At 46.0% G+C, this 20,067-nt stretch overlaps 1 protein-coding gene and 1 gene segment (V, D, J or C); one reads left to right on the forward strand and one right to left on the reverse strand.

Annotated features, from left to right (window-relative positions):
• Positions 1–1,345: 1,345 nt before the first annotated feature.
• On the forward strand, positions 1,346–7,365 carry PRSS58 (serine protease 58). The gene is made up of 5 exons (XM_037049301.1): positions 1,346–1,385; positions 3,195–3,333; positions 3,561–3,817; positions 6,985–7,124; positions 7,216–7,365. The coding sequence occupies exons 1-5, from the start codon at positions 1,346–1,348 to the stop codon at positions 7,363–7,365; spliced, it is 726 nt and encodes a 241-aa protein (XP_036905196.1).
• Positions 7,366–14,682: 7,317 nt separating this feature from the next.
• LOC118989220 (T-cell receptor beta chain V region E1-like) lies at positions 14,683–15,494 on the reverse strand. The segment is given in 2 exon segments: positions 14,683–15,017; positions 15,287–15,494. Coding segments are annotated over 2 exon segments (384 nt in total).
• Positions 15,495–20,067: the final 4,573 nt, after the last annotated feature.

Raw genomic sequence — 20,067 nt, forward strand, 5'->3', positions numbered from 1 at the left:
CTCATACTCAAGGGGAGGCAATTGAGGATTACTCAGGCCATAAAACACAGTCAGGTCTGTCCTCCACAATATTCAATAGGATTTTGTTAATAATGAATTTATTGGCTTCTGATCTACACAGTGAAGACTTCTGCAAGGCTTAAATATGCAAGTCTTATATAAGAAGGCTTTTTATGACTCAGTCCTGCTTGTCTCTCCTCCCAGCTCTTAACATTCTTATAATGCCCATAGATCCACGAACTCACCATGTCATTTCACATGTTCATGCCTTTACAGAAGCCTTTCTTTCTTATTTAATAGTTTTTAAAAGATTGTATGTATGTATGCATGTATGTATTTTAGAAAGAGGGAAAGGGAGGGAGAAAGAGAGAGAAACATCAATATGTAGTTGCCTCTCATGCGCCCCCTACTGGGGACCTGGCCGGCAACCCAGGCGTGTGTCCTGACAGGGAATAGAACTGGCAACCCTTTGGTTTGCAGGCTGGCACTCAATCCAATGAGCCACAAAAGTCAGGGCCCTTTCTTTCTTCTTGAATTATTTTTTCTCTCCCTTTTATGCCAGACAAGCTCCGTCCCTTTCTCTCAGCCCTGAGTAGCGGGTAGTCTCTGGGTTCTCCTTCCTTACACACGCTTAGACAAAAGTGTCCTTAACTCTGTGCCCCAAGGCAGAAACAGTGTCTTCCCACTTAAGCATCCTCCACAGTAAGTGCAGAAACTCACACAAATCTGACATGTAATATAAATTACGGTCTTGCTGGTTGAATAAACAAAGGCGTGAGTAGAGACACGAAGGGAAGGGCTAATGTGTGTCGAGGTGGTGTGCAGTCAGACACAGGGGCTGAAATCAGCACAGGACTCCGGGTTACAGCCACCGGAGATGTGTGTCAGCGGCACACAGCCAGAGGCCTGCATCACATAGACGGGTGGGGCCAGCACCCTGAAGGCAGTTCAGAGAGGGATATGACTTCAGAGTTTGGCAAAGCAGGGGCCAGAGGGGAGAAGGCTGTGGACGCACTGTGAGCTTCCACGTCTCTCGGATTAGGGACTTTCGAATCTGACAGAGAGCAAAACACTGAGCTGTTCTCTACCATGTCTTGACCCAAGTCACCTGATCTCTGTTCTTGTCCTTCTGATGCTTGACACCAACCACAACCTACTCTGACGGACAAACAGCCCTTCTTGAACTGAATCCTGCCCCTGCAAGAATTCAGATGATGGTTTTTTCTAACCCTAGAACCCCATCCTGCCTTATCTTATTTAGTCCTTTACTCTCTCTCTCTTCTCTTCATCCCTTCCAGAGACCTGGAGCTGAACCTTATTCTTCGAAAAGACTTTTGGCATCATTATGAAGTTTATCCTCTTCTGGGTGACCTTGAACCTGCCTGGTGAGTGTCTTCTCATTTTTCTCTACTGGCCAAAGAGAAATCCTAGGAGCAAAGGAAAGGTGGATAAAGACAGGAACAACATCCCAGACTGCAAGGGTAGCTTGATTCCCTATCCCTCAACACTGCCTCCATCCCCACCAGGCTGTGACATTATCTGCCTGCCTCACTCCAGATTGACTATTGTACACTTTGGGGGGAGGCATGGATATTGGCACCCTGATACTGGACCTCCTCCTTAGGAGAGCTGCCCCTCGGCCTGTCCAGAACAAGACTGACTTTAGTATAAGACGATGAGAAGTGGAGGTGGGGGGTGAAAGCAGGGGTCCAAATACTGGACCCAGAAGAGCATTCAAGGGTTTGGGGGTCTAGTCTAGGCATGGGTCCAATTATTCAGGCCAAAGCCGTGGAGATAATCAGAGGTCCTCTTTCTCTCACATACCACGTTCATACTGTTTGGACAATTTTGTTGACACGGTCTTCTAAACAAATCCGGAATCCAATCACATCTTACCACCTCCACTGCTCACCATGGTCCAAGCTACCATCTCTTGCTTGGATTACCACATTGTAACAGGCCTCTCTGCTTTATACACCTACACTCAACACTTCTCCCTAAGGAAACTATCATCCCTCTTTTATCACACACCACACACCCCATTTCTCTCAGAAGACAAGCCCACAACCTTACAACACTCTACAAAGCCCCGCCCACATCACTCCTTCGGCTTCCCTCCTTCTCCCCCTCACTCACCATGTCAGCCACAACAGCTTCTGCCATGCTCCTTAAGCAGGTGTTAGGACTCTCCTCCAGCTGCATCCTCTGCCTGGGATCCTGTTCCCCAGACATCTGATTACCGTATTTTGCTGTGTATAATGTACACCCACATTTTGTGCACACAAAACTGGGATTATTATACCCATGCATTGTACTCATTACACTTATGTATAACACACATTGTTATTTTTCCCTCAAAATTTTTGGCAAAAGGTGCACATTATACCCAGCAAAATACAATGTCTCCTTTCCCCAGCTTCATTTCATTTTTCACCCCTCACATCCATGAGGTCTACCCTGTCTACTGACGTGATACCACACAGTGCCTCCCACACACATGTGCACACACATCTCCCTGCTACTACCTTCCCCTCTCTCCTTCTACTTTTTCCAAAGCACTGATCACTGTCTAGCATACTGCGTCATTCACTTATGATTGTGGTTGCTGTTGTTGAGTGTCCCCTCTCACTAGAATGTGAGAGCAGGGATATCTCTCTGTCTTATTCCCCAGGCAGCCCAAGCCCCTCAGAGGCTGTGTGAGCCTGGCACACACCAGGTCCTCAACAGTTTCTTGTTGAACAACAGATGACTGTCCCTCCTTTGGCTCTGTTAGCACTTGGTCTGTTCTTTAAGTGGCACTTCCGTCACTCTGCCTTGTATGGTTGTTGAGAGGACGGGATGAGATCGGTCAGAGCATTCTAAAAATGGTCAAAATAGTTCTGTTCTTTGTGAGTTGATTTAACATATGCCCACTGAGTTGTGGAAGGTATTTGAAAAAACTTGTGTTTTCACTGCAAGGCTATTTACTACAACTAAAAGGGAAAACGTCTTTCACCTTTTGAAATAAATACATTTCTATTGTTTTTTTATAGTTTACAACAAAAGAAACGAGCTTACAAATTCAGCTCACAGTTAAAGGTACTGGTGAGAAAGACAGACAAAACTTGGGTCTATTTAGTCATTTTCCTTTGTTTTTTTTCAACTGATTCCTGAAAAAACACCTCAGAATTTTCCGTCTGTGTTTCTCTTTCCAGGTGCTTTGACCTATGACCCAGATTACATGAACACAATCACTCCCCCCTACCTGGCCTACTTGAAATCTGATTACTTGCCCTGTGCTGGGGTCCTGATCCACCCACTGTGGGTGATTACCTCTGCCAACTGCAATTTACCGTGAGTCATAAGCCCCCAGTGCCCCTTCACATTTGGGGTTCTCAGGTCAGACCCAGCCCGAGACCCCCACCTGGGACTGCTGCCTATTAATCACATGGGGTTGGAGAGACCTTCTGGGGATGTTCAGGAGCAGAGAAGTAAGTCTGCAGGGAGGAGCTAATAAAGGCCCAGACGGGTGGGTGAGCCAGCTCTGTCCATCCCTCTCAAGAACCCCTATGTTGTTCTAGGAACCTTAGGGTGATACTGGGGGTTACCAACCCCTCAAGCCACACTGAACGAAATGTGCAGGTGGTTGGGGGTGAGAAGATGATAAATCATCCGTACTTCTTGATCACGTCTATTGAGAATAACCTGAGGTTAATCAAGCTGGAAAGAAACGTTGAAGTCAACGACTACGTGAAACTGATCAGCCTGCCCCGAGAACCTGCCACCGAAAATGCTGTGTGCACTGTCTCCACCTGGGGCTACAACAGATGCGACCTCTGTGAGTGACGTCGAGACGATCCTCTCTCGGCATCCGACACACTGCTATCCCTTGTCCATTCCTGGCCTCCCTCTGCTCGTCTCCCCAGCTCTTTCTCCTAACCTCGTTATTCACCCGTTCCATCTCCTTTCCCCTTTCCCTACGCCTCACTGAAGGGGTCCTTCGAGCTCCCCCACCCCCACAGTATCTTTCTACCATCTTCACTTCCATAGGCGACAGCAATGGTGTTAGTGGAGGGAAGACATTTGTATTCTGGCCCGAATTTGCTGCATGACAGTGAGCCACTTCACCTTGGATCTCAGTTGTCTTGACTCAAAAGGGTGGCACACACTATATCAGATGTTTTTAAACTATTCCAGGCAATCAAGAAACTTAGAGCCTTGAAACAGCATCAAAAATATTTATGTATTAAACATGAGGTATATACATAATATTGTGCTTAATCAGGCAGACTTCCCGTATGCAAGACTGTGATACAGACAAATAATTACAAATTTAAGAAAAATATTTCTGAAACCCTTTGAAAGGATAACATTCTGAACACTCTCCCATTTATTCAGGAAATCAAAAAATAGCCCTGATGACTTTTTTCAGTAAAAGCCTCCCATGTATAATTGGAAACCACTGAACTACACATTCTAAGCTCTCTTCTAGGTCGCATTTTTCAGATTCCATAAAAAAAAAAAAACTTAGTTAAGACAGCTTTCTTTTGTCCAGATTCTGTGCTGTCTGCTCCCATCCCATTCCAAAATTTTCATCCAAACTCGAATCAACTGTAGCTGTGAATCAATATAGCTGTGAAAACACTGGGGAAGCGGTGCTGATTGAACTATAACGAAAGCAGAACTATGATAATGTCCCTCAGGAAAAATCACTGATAGAATCTGGCTTCTGAGTAACTTATTTGAGCCTATTTAACATATATCATCCAACAGACACCACAGTACGGGAGGAGAGTCATTTTAAATAAGACTGTCCAATTATATTCATCCACCCATCTCTACATTCCTTTTCTAGAAGCCAAGGAGTGGCTACACACATATCCTAATAATGGTGCCATCACTCAGACCTTCGTTAACCAATCTTCACCAAATACCTTCGGATCTCGATGCATGTTGTTTTCAATATTTCACAGAGTAGAAATTGTTTTTTTTCCTAGCTTTATTGACGGATGGTTGACAAAAATGCTTATATTGCATACAATGCCATGTTTTGATGTATGTACACATTTTGATATATATACACACATTATGTGTCTGCTCATGTGTGTACGTGTGCGGTAAGAATTACAAAATGCACAATATACTATTATACACTGTAGTCACCATGCTGTACATTAAACCCCCATAACTTATTCACTTTATAATGGAAAGTTTGTGCCCTTTGGCCAGTGTGCCTCCACACCCTCCTCCCCTGGCCCCAGCGACTGGCGTACTAGTCTCTGTTTCCACGAGTTCAGCGTGTTTCCATTCCATGTTTCGGTGAGATCATGCAGGATTTGCCTTCTTGTGCCCGCCGTCTTTCACTTATCACAGTGTCCTCTAGACAGGCAGAAAGTCTTTGATCTTCTGAGAGTCAATTTGAGTCTCGAAAGTAAGCTAATGTCCCTCTCGTGAGTGGTATGTTTGGTTCCTTGTGTTTACCAAAGAGCGGAGACTTACAAAAAGAGATCTAGCTGATTTGGATCTGGCTCATAAAATAGCGAAGCAAGCAGTTTTTGAAAATGAATTTGCAGACATACAATATGCCATGCACCTGAACCTAATACAAAAGAATATTTAATGTCAAATGTAACTGAAATTTTTTAATTAAAAAAAAAACATTTCCAGAAGAAATGTTGACCTACACAATTACTGCCAGACTAAAAAACTAAAATAAAGAACTTTAAACATCTTCTTTTCAAGAATACACCATTTACAAATAAAGACATTCATATAAACACACTCCCATTAGAAAAATAAGATCTCAAAATAAAATACTTCTTTCCAATAAAAAGTCCTTGGCAAGACCCCTAACATATGTATTAATATTATTTTGTCTTGTTTTTCTCATTTTATTACATTAAAAAAACTTTGTTATGGGCCTGAGCAGTCCACAGTATTTGTAAACCATTGATATAAAGAAACTCACTTGAATTAGGAATCAGGAGACCCTGTGTTAAATTCTAGTTTTATGGGCTTAAAAAATCATTTTTTAGCAGATTATGGATTTTTTTGACCTAACAATTAAAAAACTAAGGTGGGAGGACTCTACATTTCTTTAAACAAAAAAATACACATGTAGCAACTGGCAGAGAAGCAGGTTCTGGAGATCCAATACACAGTATACTGAATATAAACAATAGTATTGTATTATCATTGGACCTGCTAAGAGACTAGATCTTAATTATTCCCACCACAAATAAGCAATGTTGATTATGTGATGTGATATCGATGCTCACCATGGCTACCATGGCCATCATATTGCATTATGTAAATGTATCAAATCAACATGTATACCTTAAATGTACACAACCTTGCAAGTCCAATATAATTCATTTTTTAAAAGATTTTATTTATTTTTTTAGAGAGGAAGGGAGGGAGGGAGAAAGTGAGGGAGAGAAATATCGCTGTGAGAGAGAAACATTGATGAATTGCCTCTCGCATGCGCCCCAACTGGGGACTGAATCTGCAGCCCAGGCATGTGCCCTGACAGAAATCAAACCCTTGACCTTTCGCTTTGTGGGATGACACCCAGCCAACTAGGCCACACTGGTCAGGGCCAAGGCAGATAGCTTTCAATGAATAAACTGAAAAGGAGTCGGTGATGAATTTAAAATAGGGGACAAGTAATAAAACCTAAAACCTGAATAAATAAGTAAAATTCCATCTCAAAGAACATTCTTTAAATGTTTACATTTCCAGAAATCTTTCAAGTAATTTCTTTCGTGCCATTGCAGAGATCTCTCAGGTTTACATATAACTTCTAAGAGTTTAATCTGTTTTGTAAGGAGACAGACACTTGTATCATGACAATCCCCATTGTCTCAGTGGCCACAGTTCTGATTTCTCTCCATGTTGGACCTCCTTTCCTTTCTGCTGGGACAAGTGTGTTGAAACAGAGGGGAGGGAGAGAAGAAGGCATCTATCTAATCATGCTTACAAACATTCAACCTCTCTTTCCTCTAGCCAAGGAACCTGACTCCCTGCAGAGCGTGAACATCTCCGTTGTCCCCAAGGCTGAGTGCCACAACGCCTATAAAAGCCACAACATCACAGAAAGCATGCTGTGCTTGGGCATTGTGCCAGGGAGAAGGCTGCCCTGCAAGGTAAGCCGCTCTTCACACCGTCCTGTTCCCGTTTTGTTCCTTATACCTTTTGCCAGACGATGACCTGGTTTCTTTTTTTTTTTCCTGGCAGGAAGTCATGGGGGCCCCGGCAGTTTGCAATGGGATACTTCAAGGAATCCTAAATTTTGCAGATGGATGTGTTTTGAGAGCGGATGTTGGCATCTATACCAGAATCTTTAACTACGTACCCTGGATTGAAAACACAATTCATAACAACTGAGCTCTCATGGCTGGAACTCTGAACCATTTGATGCAGCCTGTGCCCATGCCCAGCCTCAGAGTCAAACCTAAATAGACTCCTCAGGTTGCACCCTGCATCCCTGTCTCTTCTGCCCACAGGGAAGGTGACTAGTGCATACCTGTGCTGTGATGATACGTGGCAGCCCTTCTCCTTCCTATCTCAGTGAAGATAGCAAACTCAATATCCCCTAGGCAGCTGAAGTTTATGAAGTGGGGATAGTGTTTCTCTAACAAACTGATCGCAGATTTATTGAGAAAACAGGCCACTCAGTAGCCATTTTGGGTGTCAAAAGCCCTACTACTTGCACTGAATTGAACATGTGCGACTCATGCACGCCAGCAGGAAAAACGCAGAATGACAGGGAGTGAGCTAACCAGAAGTACAGATGAGGAGAAAGGGCTTAAGGAGGGGGGTTGTGGGAGGTATTGCATTTTGTTTCTCCTCGTCTTTACGACTACACCAGGCAGAGATTCTGGTCATTCGTTTTGCGGGATTCTGCGCAGGGACCTGAGCCAGAAGAGGTTAATACGAAAGTTCCCTGGGGCTTAGGACGGAAGAAGTTACAGCAGTAAACTCTGTCTTCTCTATGGTCCTAAAACCTCTAAGGCAATGAGGCCCAGTGTGCAGTGTTGAAAAGCAACATTTTGAATACGGGTTATTAAGTTCATTTGTGAGAGCTTCACCTCTATGTAAGTTATGACCGAAAGTTTTGCTTTGAGAGAAACAGGTGGTTTTTGCAGGTGAGCACCTCAGCCTCAGGAGGTGTTTCCCAGCTTGAAGTGGTGCTAAGATTTCAGTAGGTCATCCTGGTGACTTATAAACCCTGATGAGTCTAGGTGAGGAAGTATTTGTTAGGGGCACTGAATTCCATGGGCATCAGCTTGCTGGATGGGCACTACCATGGGCACTTCTTTGGTTGGAAAATGCATTCCTTTTTTGTGGAATAGATAAGGCATTCAGTTAATTCTGGGCCTGAGGGTGAGGATGGCAAGGGAAATAAAACCCAAGTCTAGAATATGTCATTTTTAGTGAGGACAGGGCCCTACTCCCCCCACCTGGCTGGTGGGTTACCTGGGCTACAGCAATAGATCGGGGCTGAGCTCGTTCACTGACACTGCAAATGGGGTCTTTAGCAGACACGGAGCCAGCTGAGATTTGCAAGAGGTCTCCTACTTGGTCCCATTGTTCCCTTGGTTTATGAAGCCATGAAAAACACTTGGAAAAATGAGAAAAAACTTCAGAGCAGACCAGTTTGTCCATCTGATTATCCACGTCTTCTTAAGTGAGAGCATTTTGGTGAGAATTCTCATTGGATACAATTATTCTCCTGCAAAAGCTGACCCTGACAACCCATACTACATAATTCTTTTCAAAGAGCATATCCTCATTCCCTCCATCATGCCCTCTGAGCATTAGCCACTCCCCAGAAATCCCTATACATCTAGACCTCCAGGAAGAGAACAACTAGATATGCTGATTAAATTTCCATTCCCTGAGAAGATTTCTTTTCCCTTTCCTTCAGGGCATCCCTCTGAGGGGTTTTAACATCACAGAAGTACACATGTGGTGGGCAGCAATAGAGCAGACAGAACCATTCATACACGAGGTGACATCTTCTCATCCTCAGTGAACTGTTCATGGAAACGTCTTGAGGTGTGGGTTGAAGAAAGATGGCCCAGAGGAATTGCTTATGCAACTTATTTGGACCTTCGGGGCCTCATTCACTTTTGTTCCATTTATGCTTCTTGTTGAAGATGGAGCGCTGCTGAGTCCACCCAAGTTGATGGCAGAGAGGCAGCCCCACCTAGAGCACATTCCATGGCCACCTGGTGATGTGGAGTCAGGCATTTAGTCTCCACCGGACCGCAGTAACAAACCAGAGGCCATTTCCCAAAGAGGAGAAAGGAGCGTGACTTTGCTGCCCTGTGTAGAGATTCCTGTTCTGATTTTCCTGTTAGGCTTTTCCATGAGCTTCATTTGGCAGGCTCAAGATACTTCTGGCACTACCAAATCTACTGACTTTAAACCCAAGAAACAGAGCCAATTGGACTTCGACACCTATGCTGGGTGGATAGTCTTTTCTGACTTAGTCTCACACTAAATTAGCAACTTCCTAAATCTCTCATTAAATGGCTTAGAGAATAATATCCTAATGAGAGATATTTTGCTTATAAAATGTAGAGGCCTTCAGGCAGCATTCCTAATAATAGAGAGCACAGGGTACAGCAGCATGTTCATTTCAGTGGAAGAACCCAACATCCACCCACAAGTTTCACTGTAGAAGCAGGTGACAACATTTTCACTGCTTGTATCCCTACCATATATCTGTCTTTGCAAAACATCCAGGAAACCTGCTACTTCCTGTTATCTAGTCTGATCAACACAGTATCATCAGTATAACAGACCAGTATGGTACCCTTTGAGACTGTCAAGTTCAGGGCCAGAGTAACAGTGATTGCCTGAGCATGGAGGTAAAAATACAATGCTGCCCCTGACAACTGAAAGCTAATTAATTCTGAGCTTCTCAAAGACAATGTACAAAATGTACTTTCTAGGTGAACAGTTGCATACCAAATGTGAATGACCAGATTTGCTCTAGTAAGGAGGCTACATATGGAATAATAACTATAATTGTTACTTCCTGACTACCCAGTAATCAAACACAATCGTTCCTCGTTATTCTTTTGGTTTGCCCATGCTGAAGTACTGAATGGAATTATGATAGAAATTATCAGCCAGCAAACTGCAAGGCTGTGTTGGCAGTTCCCATCACTGCAATGTGCTCATGCTTTAGATTTACTAATGGGAAACTTCACTAATTTCCTCTTAGACCTTCCTCCAACAAAAGCCCTCACTTCAGACACCAGGCAGTGATTGTAGTAGTTGAAGAGGTTCTATCGGTTGTAGAAGAAACATACAGCTCCCACCCCCTACTACAGTGTACATAGGAGATAGGGAAAAAAATTCTAAATTTTTTAAAATTACTCTCTGAAAGACTTAGGTTAAAAATCCATTTATTCATCAGTTTCTATAAGCCTCACCCTGACCAATGGATCGCATGGATAGTAAGTCTCCCCCATGACTACCACCAGCACAAATTAGTACTAATTCTGATCCAGGATCCCTCCAAAAATTAGCTATGTTCTTGTTCCTAGAGCACAAGTTGCCAAGTAAATAGGCTCAGGTTATTTTTATATAGGCTAGCAGGAAGACTATGTCAGAACAGGGTCCATTCTCTCAGGTACCCAGGCAGGCTCCCCTTCAATCAAGGGGCATTGAACTAGTCAATGTAACTCAGTTTTGCTGACTCACATCAGTCCACTAGTATCAAATATGTTAGGCGTTTTGTTTCTTTGCTTTTTAGTTATGTAAATACAATGAAATCCATTACTAACTGGATAGTGTTCCGTCTTTCTAACTTTAACTTGTAGCCTTGGGAATCCAGACGTTGCCACATATCTAAGCCATACTCTCTACCAGCTCTTTAAGTAACTTTGCTAGAAATTTCCCTCTCTACCTGCTTACTCCTTTATCTCTCTCAATTTATTCAGAACTTATGTGAGAAAATAGGGGTATCATTCATTAGCCTCCTCAAATCCTAATGACATCAAGATAGGACTCAGAGAACATTGAGTGAGGGAATACCCCCTAAAACTACCATTACCAAGTCTTAAAAGCCGGGATCCCCAAACCTTATCAGTTTATATTTAACAAGCACCCATCGGTATGCTCAAGCAGGGAGCTAATGCATATTTGTATAAACTCAGGAGACCTGAGTGGATCCTGAAATCCCTGATAATTATTAACCTATTATCAACTCCCTTCTCCCCAGGCCACCTGTATGTAAGCCCCTACCTTCACAGACCCTGTTCCTCTCATGCTCAGAGGCCCTGAAGTGGTGGCCGATGGGCCATAAACACAGGCTGTGTGCCTGCTCCATGCTCATCTTTATTATTATGAATTATAATAAAGATGTTTGTTATTATACATCTTTCTCTGCTTCTCAGGACTGCCAGGGAAATTTTAAATTCATGCTTTCTGCTCTCTGAGGACCTCCTAAATGAAAGAAAGAATAAGGAAGGAAAGAAGAGGGATAAAATTTGGAGGAAGTCAAGGGGAAGAAACATGCCTTATGTGTCTTGAATGTCACTCCATATCTAGTAAAGTACTGGAAACTAAGTAGACAGTCTACACACTTATTGCTTAATTTGGTGAATGACTGAGACAAAGGCGAATCAACAGACAGTTGTCTCAGGTGGCTATATTCACCTGCTGGTTCTAGAATCCCACAGTCTTAAAACTAATCCGAATTTTGGGATAACTGTGTAGCAGAATCAGATTTACACACTCAGAAAATATATTGCTTTTCCTCCAAACAATTAGATTTGATCAGGATAATTCTGTCTATTCCTACCTGGCCCTGTTGAATCCCAAGTATTTGAAAGTATTAAATGAGAAACTAAAGTGGAGTACACCAGAATAAACTCAAAATGGATAAAAGACTTACATGTAAATTGTGACACCAGAAAAGTCCCAGAGACAAACATAGGAAGTAAAATTTCAGATATTCCACATAGCAATATTTTTGCTGATATATCTTCTAGGTCAAGGGAAATAAAGAAAAAATAAACAAATGGGACTACATCAAATTAAAAAGCTTCTGCACCGCTAAAGAAACCACCATCAAAATGAAAAGGGAACTGACTGTATGGGTGAACATATTTGCCAATGACACATCAGACAGGGCTTGATCTCCAAAATATATAAAGAACTCATACAACTCAACACCAGGAAGACAAACAATCTAATTAAAACGTGGGCAAAGGACTCGAATAGACACTTCTCCATGGAGGACATACAAATGACTCATAGACATATGAAAAGATGTTCAACATCACTAGCCATCAAAGAAATGCAAATTAAAACCACAATGAGATATCACCTCGTGCCAGTCAGAATGGCCATCATTAATAAATCAATAAGTGTTGGCCAGGATGGGAAGAAAAGGGAACCTTAGTACACTGTTGGTGGGAATGAAGACTGGTACAGCTCCTGTAGAAAACAGTATAGAACTTCATCGAAACACTAAAAATTGGACTTTTCCCCAGCAATTCCAGTGCTGGTCATATACTCTTAAGAATCCCAAAACACCAATTCAAAAGACCTTATGCACCCCTATGTTCATAGCAGCACTATTTACAGTAGCCAAATGCTGGAAACAGCTTACATGCCCATGGGTAAATGAGTAGATAAAAAAACTGTGGTACATTTACACAATGGAATACTACACAGCAAAAGAAAAAAGGAACTCCTAGCCTTTGTGACAGCATGGCTGGAACTGGAGAGCACTATGCTGAGTGAAATAAGCCAGATACTGAAAGACAAATACCAAATACCGCATGCTCTCACCTATAAGAGGAACCTAATGAACAAAAATAAACTAACAAGCAAAACAGAACCAGAGGCATGGAAACATCTCAGTAAGAGGAGTTAGATAGCATGATTCACTCAATGAAAAAAGCACTGTGTGTTAAATACAAAGTTCAGTGTCAACTGTAATTGAAAAAATGTTTTAAAATTTAAAAAGCAAAACATTCTCAGATTGGATGGCAAAGCACAACCAAACTATAAACAATCAACTAAAAGCTATACCAGTAACAGCAACAAAAAGCGTCGTTTGAAGTCCTAGCATCTGTCAGTCTGGGAGGGCTAATCACCATGGGCAATGGTGATTAGCCCAAGGGTGGGCAATGGTATTCGGTGAGCAGAACTGCATCGGGGTAGTCTCAGGGACCGAAGTTAAAGGGGACCCATCAGGGCAATGGTGGATTCCGTCACGCCAGCCAGAGATGCTCGGCTGTAGTAGTTTCAAGAGGTACCAGCAGGGGGCCTCAGCTTTCGAAGAAAAGCGGGTTGCCCAGGGTCTCTCTGGCCTGCCATCTCCTCGGTATCAAACAGCCTCTTGGTGGCCAAGGGCCTCCCAGGGAAGGTGTTCCAAAATAAAGGTACCCTTCCTGGAGGAAGGTGAGAACACAGGCATCAAAATGGCCCCCGGGCTCCGGGCCAGCCTCTGGACCTCCTCCCACTACTGTCTTTGCCTCTAGAGGGGTGGGTGTTCCCCACAACACCTGAGAGGGGGGGTGAGAGAAGAGCAATGCCTGTGGCCCTCTGTCTGTGCAGATAATGGCGAACTGTGGGCAGATGGCGCCCCGGAGTGGAAAAAGTGCCCCTCTCTACACAAAGGAGGAAAGGGGCAAGAGGGCCTACGAAACGGAAAGGGCGTAGTCAGAGGAAAGCGCATCTGCAGGCCCTCTGCACAGCCCACCCCACCATGAGAGAGGGCAGTGCCTTTGCCGCGCCTCGTCTTCACTCATGCCCACCTCACACCCCAGTTACCTGCTCCTTTGGGATGGAGAATCTCCGAACTGGAAGCAGAGTGGCTCTGCTCCTGTAGCATGCCTGCCTCCAGGCTCTGCAGAGTTCTCAGGATCTGGGCCTCTCCCACAATGCACCTCTTGGCTGCGGGTTCCCGAATGTTTGCGGGGGTCTGGCCTAGCCCTGACCTCCCCTGACTTCCGGTGCAGAGCCGGCCCTGAGCGGTGGCTTTTTAAATGATGTTGGGAAGACCTCCACTGTGGATTCCGGATCCTGGACCTTTGCAAGTGAGGCCCTCTTGGAGGATCTTACTTTTAAGTACTGATCAATCTGAGATGGGGGGTGTGAGAAGCTGAGGCGGTGGTGAGCACTGAGAATAGGTATCTAATTGGAAAAGTGGGTGTTTATTTATTCTGGGGGTGCGAATGGGGGCCACAGTTTGAGACATTTATTCTCCCCTTTCTGAGCTCCCAGAATTCCTCCAGGTTTCTTTCCAGTGCCCTCTGGACATTGAGATCGGTATGAACGTGCAATATGCTTGTTTCTTGTGTGCAGACTGTGTGGACAAGAGCTAATGCTCATTGAAGTGTTTCCCGTGTACCTGTGTCTTATACTAAAGGTTTTGCCTGAACTGGGATGTTTAATCCTCACAGGGCCCTCTGAGCTGGGTAGAGTTACTGCCTGTACAGACTCAGAAACTAAGTTTCAGAGAGAAGACATCTTCCCCCACAGCTCACAGATGGCAGAGCAAGGCCTGCAGGCGAGTCCTCCAGAGCCTGTGGGCCACCCCTGTGCTGTGATGCCGGCTGAGTCCACATGCAGTAGGGGCGGGGTGGGGGGGGGGGGGAGAAACAAGCAGGCTCAGGGGCTGTAGGTAGTGGCAGAGGAGGAGGAGCTTAGGCCTGTGGGTGGGAACCCGGGAGGTTTTTATTCATTTGTCCAAGGAGGGTTTCTCACTGTGTCTTTGCTGCAGCTGCAGTACAGGGTTCTGCCCTGTGTCACATTGGCCACGTGCAGCCTCAGCTCCTTGTCATCCACGCGCATGACCTGGTAATCTGCTCCAGGAAGGGATACGACCTCCTTGTCCCCAGAAAACCTCAGAGTGGCCAGCACCTGGAGTTGCCCCTGGAGATCCTGCTGGTACCAGCTCATCCAGGGGTACTGGGTATCCTTCAGAAAGCATTGCAGCATTTCAGCCCGTCCGAGTCGCACCAGGGCCCACTTGGGCTTTTGCTCCATCAAGCTTGAAGTGGCCCCTGAAATACACAGGCTGGTTAGGCGGGAGGTCACCCCCAGAAATAACCAGGGCAGCCAAATCCTGACGCGGGGGTCCCCTGAGTGATGCCAATAGGAGGCACCAGGGAATGGAAAGGATACTTTCTCAGGACAAGAGACTGTGTCTGGGAGGACCCGGGCCAGGCTGGGACCAGGAAGCAAAACCTTCTGTGCCCCCTGGTGTCCCAGGGACCCTGTCCTGCCTTCCTTCTGTCCACCCACTGAGTGGCTTTCTCTGCCTGGCTCTGACCTGTCCTCACAGCAGCCAGGAGCACCCAGCCCCACAGAATGGGAAGTGCTGCCATCCCCTGGCCCCACAGGTCCTCTCTGGCAGGGCCGTGGGACAGGGCCAGCTAGGTAGGGCGGGACAGCAGGCCCTGGGCCTGTGAAGTGACAGTTAGTGGCTGACACTCCCTGGGCTTGACTCTCAAAAAGGAGTGGCTTTTCCAGGAAACACAAGGTCTTGTTTCATCTTCTCACTGAGACTCAAACCTCAAACTGTAGAGCGTTTCTTAGTTCCTGGACTAGCCCCCACACACAGGCACACTCCCCACGGTCCCTGAGTGCCTTCACAGAGGGGCCCTGCACGCTCCCAGCTGCGTCCCAGAGGTTCCTAGAAAGGGATTAAAATATCTTCATGCAACCAGAGGACCCCCGTAGGTTAACACGAAGACCTCCCTCCTCCCCCAGTGCATCACCTATAGGCAGAAGCTGCTGCCAGGCTATACTGGGCCATGGACAATGGACGCTCATCTCCAATTTTCCACGTTCCACTCTGAAAGGGAGAGCACAAATTCAACATCAGACACTCAATTCTCCTGGTTAAAAATAAGGGGAGAGTCTTCCCTCCCCTCCATTTTCTTAGAGCGTTTACTTTAGAAAACTTGTGAGTTCTTTCTCTGTCTCTGAAATGTATGTAAATCTTTTTTTTTTAAATTTACTTATTTTTAGAGAGTGGAAGGGATGGAGAAAGAGAAGGAGAGAAACATCAATGTGTGGTTGCCTCTTGCACGCCCCCTACTGGGGACCTGGACTGCAACCCAGGAATGTGCCCTGACTGGGAATTGAACCTGTGGTGGCCCTTTGGTTCCCAGGCCTATGCTCAACCCACTGAGCTACACCAACCAGAGCTGTATGTAAATCTTTTAAAAAGCCAGACAACTCTCCCTGTCCTGGTGGCTCAGTTGGAGCATCGTCCCATACACCAAAAGGTTGCGGGGTTGATTCTTGGTCAGGGCACATACCTCAGCTGCAGGTTTGATCCCCGGTCAGGAGATATACAGGAAGCGACTGATTGATGTTCCTCTCCCATCCCCTGCCTCCTTTCTTTCTTTCTAAAAACAATGGGGGGAAAAAAACCATATCCTTGGGTGAAGATTTAAAAAAAAATTTTAAAGACAAAGAACTGTTGCCAGGGTTAAGACCCAGGATGCCTTTTTCAATGCCCTGCAGCCATCCCTTTGAAATATAAACGTCTAGGACTAATTTTGAGCAGACAGCTCACACCAAGTTGCAAATGACTCTCTGTCGTAAAGATATGCTGAGTTTATTTTTCCTTCGGATAAAGCCAACCAGCAAATACAGAGGGACAGACACCCCAGTTACCCAGTGACTCTGAGATGAACTATGGGTCCTGTCAGGCCCTCTTGTTTGAGGACCAGACCTTGTTCATCTGGAGAACATGCCTGTAATGGGCAGGGTCTCCAGGCCTGAGTAAAAAGGCTGAGGTTTCTTTGTCTTGGAGATCTGTTAAAGAAATGCCAGGGGTGTGTGTCAGGTTCTGGTTTAATGCTGATTGAATAATGGAAGGATTTTCTTTCTCTTCTGCCCTTGGGACGGGATCTTCTGAGTTCGGAGATTTTGTTTTTCACTGTATTTCCCCAGTGATGCATTGTGCTGTCCTTAAGTAGCAGTGTGACCTTGGGCCTCAGTGTCTCCATTTGTGAGATGCAGATAGTAACAAAAGGGACTTCATACCTGGCTGGTGTGGCTCAGTGGATTGAGCATGGGCTGTGAACCAAAGGGTCACCAGTTCGATTCCCAGTCAGGGCACATGCCTGGGTCGCAGGCCACGTCACCAGTGGGGGCCCCGTGAGAGGTAACCACATTGATATTTTCTCTCCCTCTCTTTCTCCCTTCCTTCTCTTCTCTCTAAAAATAAATAAATAAAAGCTTTCCCCCCAAAAATGAGCAAAAGATTTCTAAAAAAGGAGAGAAAGAAAGTGACTTCATAGAGATAAATTAAAAACACATGAAAAATTCTCAGAGTAACGCTTGACACAGAGTAAGCACTTTGTAAACTGGACTTCGATTATTCAATGGCAAGTTTCAAATTCCATTAAAATATAATCAAATTAGTAGTAGCATTTATCTTCCTCTCATCGTCTATCACTTAGTAATCAACAGAGATCAGAGTCACAAGTGCCTCTAACTTTTTTAACGTTAAGAGGCCTTGTTTTTCAGAAGGTTCGGAAACCAGTGATCTCAGCAGTGGCCTGGCGTCCTGGAGGTTTACACCTCCCAGATTCACTGTTCATTTTTTTGTTCTTTCGAAGTTTCAACACACACAGCAATAGGGTTCCCATGATTTTGTCAAGGATCCATTGGGTGGCAGCATAATACAGTTTATAAATTCACTTGGCTTGCTGACTTTGAAATCTTGTGCTTCTTGATTTAAACAAAAGACAGATTTTTCATTCTGTACAACTTTGTGTAGAAGTGACTTCATTGATACTTTTTGTATCCCCCTATTTCAAAATTGCACAACCATCTACTTGTGCACAAAATGTCCATTGTGCTGCCTTCTGAGTACCATGCAGATTCCCTTTTGCAGTTTGTTCCCTTACCTGTCTCCAACCTCATCACCTGGAGAAGGAAAGGGCGGGAGGTCCGGGTGGCATCGCCCCAATCGAACGTCCTGAATACCAGAAAAATGCGTTTCATCCTGTGTATTGCTGCAGGGAGAGTCACGCTGGGGATCGGACAGTGAAAGGAAAGGGGGCTGGGGAACTGAGGACAGGGAGAGCGAGCCGTGGGCAGCAGTCTGCCGGGGCCCCAAGCAGACTCCCTGAGCTTCGGTGGTGGCCGTGACTCCAGCTCCTTCCCATGTCTCTGCCTCCTCCTTAGGCCACTGCTGAGGTTGGCAGACAGATTGTGGCCAGAGGAATCCTGGGCACATCTCAGTTTACAGGGCTGGCGGTCCTGCCTCCCTGCCACCCCCTCCCTTTGCCTTAATCCCCAAATATGATTGGGATCAGAGTGTCTCTGATACTCCTGTTATCTCCTCCTGGGATCCTTGCTCCTGAAGGTCATTGCCGCCCCAGGCTCCTTTGTCTGGTCTTGGCCTGGTTCCCGTCCTGGGCCAAGGTAAGCCTCTTCCTTCCAGGTGGCTGCCTAGCTCCCTACCTCCTCCCATGCTCCAAGCTGGGCATTATGGCTGTGGCCCTAGGAAATGTGTTTTCTCCCCCACCACACCCCAGTTACTACTATTCAGGGGCTCAGGGCCACTGCAAACCACCTCACCTGGGTCCTAAGCAGCTCCGAAGGACTCACTCAGTAGGCAATAAGAAGAATACACAGGTGCTGAATGGAGGCTCGGGCAGGTGCTCCAAGTCCTGTCTCCCCTGTTGAGCTATTCCTGTGGGGGGTGGGGTGGCGGGGGGCGGTCCAGTTTCTGTGCCAGGAGAAGCTCTCTGGACATGTGTCCTTGTTCACTTTTCTGAGCTGCTCCACTAACTCCTGGAGAAGGGACCCCGGGGGTCAGTGAGGTGACTTCCTGCCTCAGAGGAGCTATGTCTGACCTGGAGAGGAAAGAGCTTTGGGGTCAGAGTGAGGCTTTTGTGCTCTTGCTAAGAAGCAGTCAGTGATGACACCAGCTGCCTCCAGTACACGCCCTGGTGGGAAGGCACAGTCGGGGGACGGGGGTGGGTTTGGGGCCTGGGAGGAAGGGGCGTCCTAAGGGAAGGGTGGAGAGAGCACTGGCCTGGGGGCAGGGCCCTGTGTCCCGTGCTAGGTCTGCCTGCATGGTGACATCCACTCACGTTACCCTTGGTGCTTCTGTTTCCTCATCTAACAGTTAGGTGGATTGGAATGTTTCTAAAATTAACTGGATCTAATACTCCTTTTTACTCATGTGTTCTCATATTCTAACATTCCTTCTGCCCTTTTGGTATCTGCCTGATACCAAAGTGCTGGCCCATAAGGACACTGGGCCGAGCCTCCAGTGAAAGGCCCTAAAGGTGACTCCTCTGGAAGGCAATTCATGGGGGGAAGGATAAAGCACAAAGCCTCTCAAATGCAAGTTCACGTTTATCCCCATCTCACCCTCTTCTTCTCCTCCTTGCCCCTCCCCCTTGCTCCTCCCCAAAATGTGCAGAAATGCAAAGCTACCCAGGCTGGCCCACCTGAAAGCTGATTATGGCTCCCTCCCCTCTGTGTGTCCTTCCCCGGGATTAGCAGCAAAGACTCCTCAAGGAGATGGAAATCGCAGCCTTCCCTTGACCCCTGCCAGCAATGTCTCTCCTTCCTGCTGGGCTGGGAGGCTGAAAGGCTGGCTCCCATGCACCCCTAGGGCACCCCTATGCATGCTCCAGTTCTGTACAGAGACAAAACAGAACCTGCCCATAAATACTGGGGTGAGGGACGTGTGCCAGAAGACAGAGTACTCAGTAAGGACAAGCAAGGATCCAGGGGTGGGAGGAAGGAAGGGAGAGGAGAGAGGGAAGAGAAGAGAGGAGACGAGCGACCTTGATTCTGTGAGGTCCCTGTTGGCAGGACACCAGCGTGAGGCTGGGGTAGACGCGTTTAATAAATTTACTGCTGAGCATTTGCTGCCAGGTCCCCAGTCCAGGGCAGAAGCAAGCTGCTCCGCATGCTGTCCGGACGCCTCACACCTCCGGGGTTATGTAAGTGGCACCACTCTGCAACCCGGGGACGATGATCAGATCAGAAGAGCCCCAGTCTGTCCCTCCCCCATGGCTCGGTGCCCAGCACAGGAAGAAGCACATATAAGTCCACACCTCTTGAGCGTCC

Source organism: Sturnira hondurensis, unplaced genomic scaffold (genome assembly GCF_014824575.4).
Source record: "Sturnira hondurensis isolate 20B ecotype Veracruz unplaced genomic scaffold, ASM1482457v3 Scaffold0006437, whole genome shotgun sequence".
Taxonomy (NCBI): Eukaryota; Metazoa; Chordata; class Mammalia; order Chiroptera; family Phyllostomidae; genus Sturnira; species Sturnira hondurensis.